The 13,767-nt window shown below is 43.0% G+C and overlaps 1 protein-coding gene across 1 annotated transcript in view; it reads left to right on the forward strand.

Moving 5' to 3' along the window:
- The window catches only part of TACR3 (tachykinin receptor 3), an 80,077-nt gene that overhangs the window by 27,983 nt on the left and 38,327 nt on the right, over positions 1 to 13,767 (forward strand). The window contains exon 3 of the mRNA XM_061582945.1: positions 4,798 to 4,948. Within this exon, the coding sequence (XP_061438929.1) occupies positions 4,798 to 4,948 (151 nt within the window). The remainder of the gene's footprint in view (positions 1 to 4,797; positions 4,949 to 13,767) is intronic.

The raw sequence follows: 13,767 nt of genomic DNA on the forward strand, positions 1-13,767 counted from the left end.
ACTGTGATCAGGTCAGATAATCTCTTCTCCCTGTTTGAATCTCTTTGCTTTGGTAAGTTTAACGCAGGGTTGGTATAATGTCAGTAACTGAAGCTGTTCCCATAGTTGTGTTTCCATTCATAAATTGCTTAACACAGGGAATTCCAACCTTTTTGGACCACAGGGCATATTGCAAATTTTGAGAGAGTCACAAAATTGTTGCCATAGGAGCATGGCATAACACAAAATTAGCAAGTAGTCATGGTGAAGCCTTTCCCATAATTGTATTTCCATACCAGAAAAGGCTTGACCTGTTGAAGTTCTGCTTGCCATATAGCTGTTAAAGGCACAAGAACCCTGTTTTCCCCAAAGCCAACCCTAAACCAAAGCCATCCTGTACACAATTACCTAGAAGTAAGCCCCATTAAACACAAAGAGATTTACTTCTGAGTACAAATATATATCATTGTACTGTAAGTGAATTCTTAATGAGTTTCTGGTCTTTAGCTCCTGAAAAGGAGGAGACATGCCTAAGGCTCTTTGCAAAGTTTTCACATTTGCCTTTTGTGAGGAGGGAGATTCTTTAATATTCACCCATACTTATTGTGTGGTAATATTTGCAAAAAATGAACTTCTGGGCATTACCTGATCTCAGGCGAATCCAACATAGTAAAGATGCATCCTGGTTGTTACTCATTGGCTAATAACACTGACAGGCAGGAGCAGCCAGGCTGGTTCATTTCACATAATTGCTTAGAAGGGTACTTGCACACTTTGCTGTATAACTTTCTTTCTAGGATAGCTAAAGACTTACTTTTTTTAAAAAAAAATGAAAGCTCAAATTCTGGACTGCCTCTTAGGGGTGCCATTAAATGCCTTCGAGAGTGCTATAGCTGATTGGTGACCCCTGTCTTAACCTTTATGCGCAGAAAAAGTCACTACCCCAAATTTGCAAAGGAAAATGAAAAGCAGTGTGGCATGCAGCTGAAATGAAAGCTAGCAAAACAATCACAATGACTGTGAATAACAGAATGAATAAATATACTGAGAGGCCCAAAACATAGGACCTGAAACAACAATATGTAACAATGCAAAATGCTGCCACAGTCAATATGGTAACATGAGAAATTATACAATGATGACAGGCAATGGAAAATGACACAATGATAAAAGGTTACAGTTATTCCGGATTGTTAAACTGTTTCAGTGCTTCTTCATACATTCATGGTAGTCAAATTTCAGCAGCCAGCCTTGAGTCTCCCACAAATATCTGTTAAAAATGTGAGAAATGTTACCCACGTGTAGGTCTATGAACAATAAAGGTATTCAAACAGCAACATATTCAAAGTGAAAGTTCATAAATACCTCCACTGAAGAGAATGCAATGTATATAAGTTGCCAATACTGTAGCTCACCCACTGTCTTCTTATGGTTCTTGAGGGGTTAGAACATTTCTCACATTTTTAACAGATATTTGTGGGAGACTCAAGGCTGGCTGCTGAAATTTGACTTTTTTCTGATTTCTTGACTATTGTCTCCATTTTGGTTAAGCACTGTGCTGAGGTATTGATAATTTTTGACAAGCTCAATGTCCTCATTGTCAACTGTAAAGTTACATAAATCTTCTGTTGTCATTACTTTAGTTTTCTTGAAGTTCAGCTGTAGTCCTGCTTTTGTGTTTTCCTCTTTAACTTTCATCAACATTTGTTTCAAATCATTACTGGTTTCTGCTAGTAGTATGGTATCATCTGCATATCTTAAATTGTTGATATTTCTCCCTCCAATTTTCACACCTCCTTCCTCTTGGTCCAATCCCGCTTTCCGTATGATATGTTCTGTATACAGATTAGACAAATACAGTGATAAAATACACCCCTGTCTCACACCCTTTCCGATTGGGAACTAATAAGTTTCTCCATATTCTGTCCTTACCGTAGTCTCTTGTCCAGAGTATAGGTTGTGCATCAGGACAGTCAGATGCTGTGGCCCTCCCATTTCTTTTAAAGCATCCCATAGTTTCTCATGATCTACACAATCAAAGGCTTTGCTGTAATCTATAAAACACAGGGTGATTTTCTTCTGAAATTCCTTGGTCCGTTCCATTATCCGACATATGTTTGCGATATGATCTCTGGTACCTCTTCCCTTTCTAAATCCAGCTTGGACATCTGGCATTTCTCGTTCCATATATGCTAAGAATCTTGTTGTAGAATCTTGAGCGTTACTTTACTTGCATGGGATATTAAGGCAATAGTTCGATAATTACTGCATTCCCTCGGATTCCCTTTGTTTGGAATTGGGATGTATATTGAACACTTCCAGTCTGTGGGCCATTGTTTAGTTTTCCATATTTGTTGATAATTTTTTGTCAAAGTTTGGACAGATTCAGTCTCAGTAACTTTTAGCAACTCTATTGGTATGCCATCTATTCCTGGTGATTGGTTTCTTCCAAGTATTTTAAGAGCAGCTTTCACCTCACATTCTAAAATTTCTGGTTCTTCATCATACGGTTCTTCCATGAATGAATCTGTCATCCTTGCATCTTTTTATAGAGTTCTTCAGTGTATTGCTTCCATCTTCCTTTTATTTCATCTCGGTCAGTCAGTGTGTTCCCCTGTTGATTATTCAACATCCCTACTCTTGGCTTAAATTTCCCTTTAATTTCTCTAGACTTTCGGAATAGGGCTCTTGTTCTACCTTTTTTGTTGTCCTCTTCTATTTCTATACAGTAACTATGGTAATAGTTCTCTTTGTCCCTATGTACTAGTTGCTGTATTATTGCATTTAGGGTTCTGACTGTGTTTCTATCTCCTTTTGCTTTTGCTTTCCTTCTTTCTTTAACCATTTTAAGAGCTTCATTGGTTATCTATTGAGGTCTTTCTCACTTTTTAACTAGAGGTATTGTCTTTTTGCATTCTTCTCTGATCATGTCTCTGACTCCAATCCATAGTTTTTCTGGTTCTCTATCAACTAAGTTTAAAGCCTCAAATCTGTTCCTTATTTGATCTTTATATTCTTCTGGGATGTTATATAAATTGTATTTTGGCATTTAGATTGCTTTGTTCTTCTTTAGCTTTATTTTGATTTTTGATATTACCAGTTTATTATCTGGACCGCAGCCTGCTCCTGGTCTTGTTTTCACAGAAAGTATGGAACTTCTCCATCTTCTGCTACCAATTATATAATCAATTTGATTCCTATATTGACCATCTGGTGATGTCCATGTGTAAAGTCATCTTTTTGGTTGCTCCAAAAATGTGTTTGCAAGAAACAAATTATTTTCTTCACAGAATTCAGTAAGTCTTTCTCCTGCTTCATTTCTGTCTCCTAAGCCCCATTTCCCCACAATTTCTAGTTCTTCTCTGTTCCCTGCGTTTGCATTCCAGTCCCCCATGATTATCAGACCATCTTGTTTTGGTGTGTGATTAGTTTCTTCCTGTACTGCATAAAATCTCTCCAATTTCTCTTCTTCTGTGTTTGCCATTGGAGCATAGACTTGGATGATGGTTATGTTAATAGGCTTCCTGTTAAATCGCATTATCACTAACTGAGACCTTGTGTTATAGCTCCTAATTGCTTTTGCTACTTCTCACTATTAAAGCAACCCCGTTTCTTCTTAATTTCTCATTTCCTGCATAAAATATTTTGTAGTTGCCTGACTGAAAATGTTCCATTCCCATCCATTTTAATTCACTCACGCAAAGTATTGTAATGTTGATATGTTCCATTTCTTGCTTGACAATTTCTAACTTTCCCTGGTTCATGCTTCTCACATTCCATGTTCCTATTGTGTACATCATACAATCCCGGACTCTCCTTTCACATCTGTGCGCATCAGCCTCTGGGCTTCCCTTCAGCTTTGACCCAGTGGCGTCATTAGTCACAGCGCTACTTGTGCTTGTCTGTTGTTCTTCCAACAACAGTGCCATCTGACCTGAGGGTCTCATCTTCCAACACTATCTCTTGTTGCATTTTGTTCATAGGGTTTTCATGGTGAGAGGTATTCAGAGGTGATTTACCATTGCCTTCCCCTGAGTCTGGATGCATCTTAGTCTGGTGTCTCAGCTTTGACCATTCCGCCTTGGGTGCCCCTGTTAGGAGTCTAACCTCTTGCTCTAGATTCTTGACGGCATTGCTGTCAGCTTCTTCGACATTCTCAAACCCCCTCACCACGTTAGGGTGTGCTTCCGAGAGGAGGATTGACAGGCTTACTCTTCATGAGTTCATCTAATGCTTTTTCAGAGCCCTCCAACCTGATGGTCATCAGTTTGCGTTGGGGGCGGTGCATGCATGCTGTGGTAGCTGGTGCCCATTGGGACCAGTGGGGTGGAAAACAATGAGACACAATAGTAGGTGGGGCCAGAGCAGATGACAGGCAGAGCCAACTAATTCTAGCTTTGCCCCCATCCTCATCCCTGCTGAGGTCTACAAGAGGCAACAATTGAGACTAACGAAGAGGAAGCTGACATGCAATGCCACCCCATGGAAAGGCAGGTAGGTGGGGCTGACTGAAGGCAGACTGAGATTGGTGGAGCAGTGCCTCTTTACCCTAATGGACAAGCCTCCAGTATGTGAGTCACTCTCATGATCCAAGAGAGAATTGGATGGGAATTCTTTCCACTTATGCATACCCTATCTTGTTTCCTCCCCACTAAATGAAAGGAGGGGAAAGTAGTATAATATCCCTAATGTTGAATGGCCATACATCAACTGACCTTGTTCCCCCTACCATCATATGAAGACTTGTTGCTTTTAGCAGTATCAGTTCTGAATGGTTCTTCTCAAAGAATGTGTCCGTTCAATGTCGTTCTCTTTCAGGTACCACATCATTGTGATTGCCCTCGTCTATTGTTTTCCACTGCTTGTCATGGGTATCACTTATACAATAGTTGGAATTACCCTTTGGGGTGGAGAGATCCCTGGTGATACATCTGACAAATATCATGAGCAGCTGAAAGCAAAGAGGAAGGTACTGTACCACTAATACTTGCTTATTTGTTAGTGACATTAATGTTAATGGCTTCATGTTTATGATTGCCAGTTTTTGTAGCATGGAGTTTGGTCCTCTTTCTGCATAGTTTCAGTAGGGTAAGTGAATGGCATTGACCGATGTTCATTTATTTTTCCATTTCTTTTCTAGTTATCACATTATTTTGGTCTTGCAAACGTTGGTGTCGTATCCCAGCCTTTATCATACTGGTGGACACTTCACAAAGTATTTGGAAATACTGAACTTTTGGGCACCGCAGCTGACTAAATTCAACGTGTGCTCCAGTGCCAAATATTTGTGATGGCACAATCAAACTCCTAGCTGTCAAATTCCATGCAATTAAATCCATCTTCTATCTTCTGTCTTTGATAATGGTGAGAATGGAATATTATAGACCAGGGGTGAGGAATCTATAGCTCTCTAAATGTTTAAATTCTCATCATCCCTGATCACTGGCATTTCTGGCTGGGTTTGATGGGAGTTGGAGCCCAACAACATCTGAAGGGACACGGGTCTCCAAGCCCAGTTTGTTGTCATGAACCCAGAGCCCAGCAGTGACCAGGACACAAAGTCTGAGTTTACAGTGTCATCTGCTAAGGAGCGAGATCACGTTCGTGGCTCTTAGCCTGATGCTGCTGATCAGGGGACCAATTAATCTGAGGCTGGCAAGTAGGAGTCCATTGAACCACATCATAGAGCACCAGGGCCTGTAGAACTGGAGCCATCATGGACACCTTCCTCTGGGCCTGAGGAACCAAGTGTCTCCCACATTACCTTGCTGTTCCCACACTGCAGGGAGCCCATCAGGCATGAAGCCACGGAGTGCAGAAGAAGTGTCCAGACCAGAGGGTTGGTCATTTAAGAAACTCGAGTTTTTCAAGAGGAAGTGGAACATAGAAGAGGTGGGCAGGAGACAGAGGCTCAAAAGCTCTCAGTTCAGTTCCAACCCTAGTCAGAGGAAGTTGCTCACTAGGAGCTTTCTTTGGTATGTCTTGCTACCTTGCTCCTCCCCAGGACCAGCACAGGACAATTATAGAGAAGGCATGGCTGTTACACTGCCTCGTCCTTTTGCCCTTGTAATATTTAATAATACAAAACGTGATGTGATGACTCTGCACTGTGAGTTTCCTTATTCCTGGTCTGCTGTGTTGGCTGTTGCTTGAAGGGGTTAAAAACACAGTGTGATGATGTCATAACTTGCTTGTTGTATTACTAGCCATTAAACTGGAGAGGAAGACACATGAGCTCCTGCTTTCAGTGGAAGGCGTTTGTTCTCTGAAACATCTAGTTCAGCCTTTCCCAACCAGTGTGCCTCCAGATGTTGTTGGACCACAATTTCCATCTTTCCTGGCCATTGGCAATGCTGGCTGAGGCTGATGGGAGTTGTGGTCCAACAGCATCTGGAGGCACACTGGTTGGGAAAGGCTGATCTAGTTCCAACCCAAGCAACCCAATCTCCAAATAAAGCCCTAAATAGCTTGGATCCAAGTTACCTAAAGGACCACTATCCCCTATAACATCATGCCAGCACCCTAAGGGGTGTTCAGTGAAGGGGTTCTCCTCTGTGTCCTGATATGGGTGTGTACTAGGTTAGACAAGATGCATGAGAAGGCCTGAGGAACTCTCTCCCATTTGATCCCCTTGCTTTTTAACTTTCTCCTCAAAGTGAAGATAACTGTGTTCAGGTGGGCTCTCCGTTAATGTGGAAGTTGAAGCTGACTCTGCTTTAACTATCTGCTATGCTGCTTCTATCTATTTTGTCATTGTGGTTTGTATTTTAATTGTTTTAATTGTTGATTTGCTTAAATCAATGGTTTAATATTTCTTACCCACTCTTCATTACTAAAAGCATCCCAGAGTGGATCGCAATCATGATACATTATACATAAGAAAACTAACAGAATAAACCCTCATAATAGCAGTTCCAGTGGCCAACAGTTCACCCAAAGGCCTGGGGGGAAATGCTAGCCTGCTTTGGTAGAGGTGGAAATTCCCCAATAAGGGTGCCTGTCCTGAGAATGCCCTCTGTTGCATTGCCGCACATCAGATTTCAGGATCATGTAGCACTGTCAAGAAGACAACTCCCACAGATCTTAAAATACAGGCAGCTTTGCCACATATCTAGGTCCTGAGCTGTATAGAGCTTCATAGGTCAATTCAGGTACCTTGAACGTGGCTCAGTAGCATACAGACAGCCAGTGCAGTTCTTTCAGCACAGGTGTAATGTCCTGCTGCCAGGCTAGCCCACACAATAGCTGTGCCATAGCATTCTGCACTAGCCCCCGCTTCCAAACCAACTTCCAAGGCAGCCCCACTTAGAGCCCATTGCAGTAGTCCAGCCTTGAAGTTTTCAAAGAGTGTATCACTGTAGCCAGACTATCCCTGTCCAGGAACAACCATAGCTGGTGCACTGACTGAAGTTGGCAAAAGGTATACCTTGCTATGGAGGAACCACTTGTTAGCCACCTTGCACACTACTTTGGTAAGTGGGAATGTGGGATAGAAATAAATATATACGTTCATACTCGTAGCTGAAATAAACAGCCTGGCTCTAATAAAGCCACGATGATAACAGGATACCATTTGCTCTGCTGTTTTGACTCTGGCTTTGCTACGGCTTAAAAAAAAATTATTCTAAGCAATAATGAAAGAGCTCCCAATGGCCTTGGTTAAAATGATGGTCCCATTTATCAATCTGACATTTGTCCATGACTTTAATGAAGTTCTGTTTCTCCCTGATTGAGCATGTACTGCCTTTTGCATAATGCATGGGCTGAAATGTTTGGTTGATACGTCTCCTCCTCCTCTCTTCTTCTTTTTTTGTAACACTGAAATTGTAACATCTTCCATTTCCAAAGCAAGAGTTAACACCTTTTCTGTTTGCACAGGCATTTGATGGCAGTCTAGAGGACAGTGTGTACCTGTTCTGAGGAAATGCTGTTTAAATGTACACTACCTATCTCTTTCTCTTGTTGTTTTAATGAAATTATTCTTACCAGCTGTGAGCTTCTGAGAAAGAGCAGAATATAATCTTAAATAAATAAAAGATGTGTGATCTGTATTGGCTATATCTGAGTTCCTGGCTTCTCTGCGGGGTGCACAGAGAGGAATTGGATCACACCAGGATTCCTGTGCCCAACACCAATTTATTTATTTGTTGGGGTGGGGGATGAGCCATTCCACCGCTTTCTTGTCATCTTGTCAATGAAGACGGAACCAGGAGAGATGAGAATGCAGAGTGGAAGAATTCTTGTGAAATTCTTACTTCTCAAAATTTTGCAGTGCAGTTCTCCAGCAAAGTCATGTGTACAAAAACACATATGCAAAGGTGACGTGCACATAAAATGCATATGTTAGCAAAAATAGCATGCAAAAATGTATTATTATAAAGAAAAATTGACTTGCAAAAAAGTGTTTATTAGGCAAAATGGCATACAAAAATGTGTATATTAGGAGAAATTTGCACTGATAAATTTTCATGAGGACCATTTAAAAAAAAAGGAAACTGATGTGGAAATGTGGAGAACTGAACTTAAGAGAGACAAAATGAGAAACTAGGGAGATCCTGAAACTGACAGATTCGTCCATTCCGGCTTCAGGATTCCATTTTGCTGGATCCCACTCCCAATCCCACTCCCAAATGACTTCTAATTAGTAGCAATGATCTCTCACACTGGCCCCCCACAACCTGTGATGTAAGCCAGCCACGTTGCCACAGTGCAGACAGTGGGCGCAGGTCTCCAGGTCCAGCTTCACCTGTTCCTCACAGCAACAGCAGTTTGAATAAGGGCCTCTCAGGTGAGCAGAGGATCCTCCCCTCCCCAAGCACCCCTCAATTTGTGTTCCTAGCTGCCATCACAGCAATTCAAGCAAGGAGTGACAGCTCATCTAGTCCTCTAGGCTCTACCTCTCACGTTGCAGTTGCAGCTGCAGGTTTGATAAAGGGCCGAGAGTGGGTAGAGTCTGACTGATTTTAATGCACAAAATTGATTTCTACCCTTTACTGAGATTGCTGGAGCATATAGCATCTCATGCAAGAAGTCACTCTCTTCTTCATCCTGGGAGTATTTGGGCAGCAATTTCCCCATTGCTTGACTCCAGTGGCACTGAAGCAGTGTAATAGTGTGCAAGATTTAATTGCAGCCTTCTGGTGTTTAAGAGCAGGCAAATTTGACATTTGAATGACAGAAACCTGCTTGGGTAACAGAACCTCACAGCTAGCAATACTGCACTGATAAAAAAATATTAAAAGCCAAAAGACATCTTCAAAAATGTGAGCTTGACTCAGAAGCTCAAATTCAAATATACACATTCAAAACCCATTTTAATACCAACATTTAGTTGTAGCTATCGATACACAAGTTAACATTAGTAATAAATGAACTTATTTTTCCAAATTTCTGATGGGAAGATGGTGGTAACATTAGATGTAGGATCACAAACATGGTGCCCACATATATCTCCTTCATGCCTGCCCAGGCCCCCACCCATTTTTTAAATGAGATTTTTGGCTTTTTTATATTGGGGAGGGGATTGTTTGGTCAGAGGATATAGGAAAATAGAAAATTGCTTGCACAGAGTCAGACCCTTGGTTCATCTAGTTCAGTATTGTCTACACAGATTGGCAGTGGCTCTTCAGGGTTTCAGACAGGGGACATTCTCAAACCTACCTGAAGATGCCAGAAATTGAATCTGGGACCTTCTGAATGCAAACAAGGTGCTCTACCATTGAGCTACACCCCTTCCTCCCAAAGCAGGGGTTAATTGTGGGGGAGGGGGTTGTTCAAGTTTTTGTCTATCTAATTTGTTTTCTGCCAGGGGGGGAGTTCTGAATCTCATCAGGGTTTTTTTCTGTGATATTGGTGTTTTGTGATGCCTACAGCAGTTTATTTGATTTCCAAATGTTCCCTTCAGCTCAAAAAGGTTGAGGACCCATGCATTAGACCAACATACATTGATCCAACAGATCTGATCACTCTGCTTACTATTGAATCACTGGGGGGTGGGGAGAGAGGGGTGGGGAGAGAGATCAGCATTGGTTAAATATATGCTGAATGTACCATTCAAGAGTGCCATGTTTATCATGGCCAATAACTAAGGGGAATGGGAACATCATGTACAATGTTTTCCATTAAAAAGCTTCCCATTATCTTCAGCTTATAGGATAAATGTAATGAAGCAGCAACCAGACAAATTCTTTACAAGGCAACGTTCTGGGTTAGTGCCACCATCTCCTTTTCTGTTAGCAAAAGACCGTCTGCTGCTAAGCATTTGCCAAAGGTCCGATGGTGAATGATAAAGTGAGAAATCACTCAGTGTGACAGATGCTGTTTGCAAAGAAGAAGTGCAAGAGAAAATTTATTTGAAAGCAGTCCTCAGAAGAAGGCAGTCTCTAAGGCTGCAATCCTATGTATACTGGAAGTAAGCCTCACAGAACACATTGGGACCATCTGCTAGGGCTGTGCATTGGATTCAGCCAAATACCAAATCTGAATCCAAACTGGGCCAATTCAGGCAGATCTAGGCTTTGTCCAAATTGGGTTCAGACAGCTCCAGATCACTCTGGGTCTGGTCAGCCAACCCGGAGCAATCCAGGATTGTTAAGAGGTTGGCAGGAAGGAGGAGAGGCATGCAACCTTTGTAAAGGTCAGTGCAGCTTTCAAACAGCCCTGCACTGTGCTTTGGCTTCATACACCTGTTCTTAGTGGGGAACACGTGTGTGCAGCCAAACTGAGCAGGACTGACTCCTCTGCTCATCAGCTGGTCTGTGGAGGGGTCAATCCTACTGGCTGCAGGGATCTGCTTTGCCAGTGCATTCTACCAGGGAACATGCTGGTTAAGTAGCACCCAAAAGGATTGAACCCTCCACAGACCAGCTGATGAGCAGATGGTATAGGCCTTCTGGATGCAGTGTAGATGGATCAAGAGGAAGGAGATGTAGCATTTCCTTCTTCCCTCTCCCCTTTCCCAACTATATGTTTCATTAGGGTTTTTAAACCCTGAATAAACACTAGGGCTGGCTCCCAATTGATTCAGTGCCCAGATCCAGGCCCAGCTGGTCCCAAGTCAGCCCAGGTCGGAGTCAATCTGAAGTCATATTTGATGGTTAACCATCTTTGATGGCCTTGTTCTCTGGATCAGCCTGCCTGTTAATATTAGGCAGATGCCTTTGTTGTACTCTTTACAGTGCCTACCAAAATTGTTTTTGTTTAGGCAAGCCTACACAAGTATGTGATTTTATTTTATGTATATTTGTTTTAAAAAGTGTTGATTTTATCTATCTGTTGGTCATTTATTATTAATTAATTACACTTATATCTTGCCCTTCCTTCAAGAAGGAACCCAGGGGGACAAACAAAAACACTAAAAGCACTCTAAAACATTTTTAAAACAACTGTTTTTAATGTCTTTCTATTGCTATTTTTAATTAATGTATACCATTTTATTTAAACTACTTAGAGGTTTTTTTATTAAGCAGTATACAGTGCCTTGCAAAAGTAATCAGACCCCTGACCAATGCTCTCATATTACTGAATTACAATTGGTACAGATAGAGCAGATGACCCTGTTGAAGCCCTTGTCATGCTGTGGAACAGCAAGGCGCGCCGGGCTCTCGACACGATTGCCCCTGAGCGCCCTCTCCGACACTGTGGAGCCGGGCTTGCACCTTGGTACACCAGTGAGGTAAGGGCAATGAAACAGGCTGGACGACAGCTAGAGCACAAGTGGCGAAAGACGTGCTGTGAGGCTGATCGGGCATGAGTAAAACATTATAACCGTGCCTACTGCGTGGCGGTGAGGGCGGCCCACTTCTCTGGAACCATCACATCCTCAAGTAGCCATCCAGTGGAGCTTTTCCATATTGTCAGGGGTCTGTTGACAACAACTCCAGGAAATGGAGTCTTAGACCCTTCGGAGGCCCACTGTGAATTGTTTGCAAGGCACTTTGAGGGTAAAGTTGCTCGCCTCCATAGCAGTCTTGATGCCCCCTCTACATCTACTGTAGTCCCCAATGAGGTGTCCAGTGCAACGTCTGCTGCAACTTCTTGGGAATGGTTTCAGTTGATGCTGATGACGTGGACAAGGTGCTTGTGATGATGCGGCCAGCAACATGTCCTCTCGACCCTTGTCCTTCTTGGCTTATTAAAGCTTGCCGAGGGGGTCTGACCGAGTGGATCCAGTGTGTGGTCAACGCATTATTGCGAGAGGGAGTTGTTCCAGCCACCTTGAAAGAGGCGGTGATTCGACCACTCCTGAAAAAGCCCACCCTGGACCCATTGGTTTGTGACAACTACAGACCAGTTGCAAATACCCCCTTCTTAGGGAAGGTGATTGAGAGGGTTGTGGCACAGCAACTGCAAGTACTCTTGCATGAAACAGATTATCTTGACCCATCCCAGTCTGGGTTCAGGCCTGTTTATGGGACTGAATCAGCCTTGGTCGCCCTGATGGATGACCTTTATTGAGAGAAGGACAGGAGGAGTGTGACCCTGTTGTTCTTACTTGATCTGTCAGCGGCTTTTGATACCATTGACCATGGTATCCTTCTGGGCCGACTTGGTGAGATGGGCATTGGAGACACTGTTTTACAGTGGTTCCAATCCTATCTCCAGGGTTGTTCTCAGAGAATAGCATTGGGTGACTGTCTTTTGGCCCCCTGGCAGCTGTGCTATGGGGTGCCGCAGGGTACCATCTTGTCCCCAATGCTGTTTAACATCTATATGAAGCCCTTGGAAGCAGTCATCAGGAGCTTTGGGGCGAGGTGTTAGCAATATGCTGATGATACCCAGCTCTATTTCTCCATAACATCTGAATCGGGAGAGGCCGTGCAAGCCCTGGACCTCTGCCTGGACTCGGTGGTGGGCTGGATAAGGGCCAATAAACTGAGTCTGAATCCTAGCAAGATGGAGGCACTGTGGGTTGGTGGTTCCCGAGTATGGATAATTGGTCAGGTGCCTGCTTTGGATGGGGTCATACTCCCTGTGAAAGAGCAGGTCATAGCCTGGGGGTGACCCTGGATCCATCTTTGTCGCTAGAGGCCCAGATGACCTCAGTGACTAGGAGTGCCTTTTATCAGCTTTGGCTGGTGAGACAGCTGCGGCCATTTCTGGACCGGAATAGCCTGACCACTGTTGTCCATGCACTGGTAACCTCTAGGCTGGATTACTGTAATGTGCTTTGTGGGGCTGCCCTTGAGATTGGTCTGGAAGCTGCAGCTAGTGCAAATTGCGATGGCGAGACTGCTCACTGGAGCAGGGTATCGCCAACATGTCACCCCACTGCTGAAAGAATTGCACTTTGCTACCGAGCCAAGTTCAAGGTTCTAGTTTTGGCATACAAAGCCCTATACAACTCGGGACCAAGACACCTGAAAGACCGTCTTACCCCTTATATACCCAGTCAATCACTGCACTCTGCAGGTGAGGGCCTCCTGCAGATACCATCTTATCAGGAGGTCCATTCTGCACAATATAGGAAATGGACCTTTAGTGTGGCAGCACCTACCCTGTGGAATTCCCTCCCTTTGAATTTTAGACAGGAGCCATCTCTGCTATCTTTTTGGCGCCTTTTGAAGACTTTCCTCTTCCAACAAGCCTTTCATCCCAGTCTGTGTCTATGTCAGAATTGTTTAATATGTTTCTTAATAATGTTTTTAACCCTTTTTTAAAGTTGTTTTTTTTTAAAAAAAATTAATGCTGTTTTGTTTTAATGTATTTTAAGATCTGTTTTTATGTTTTAAAGTGTTTTAGTGCTTTGTTTGCCGCCCTGGGCTCCTGCTGGGAGGAAGGGCTGGTTAC

The sequence above is a fragment of the Rhineura floridana genome, chromosome 9, assembly GCF_030035675.1.
Source record: "Rhineura floridana isolate rRhiFlo1 chromosome 9, rRhiFlo1.hap2, whole genome shotgun sequence".
In the NCBI taxonomy this organism is placed as follows: domain Eukaryota; kingdom Metazoa; phylum Chordata; class Lepidosauria; order Squamata; family Rhineuridae; genus Rhineura; species Rhineura floridana.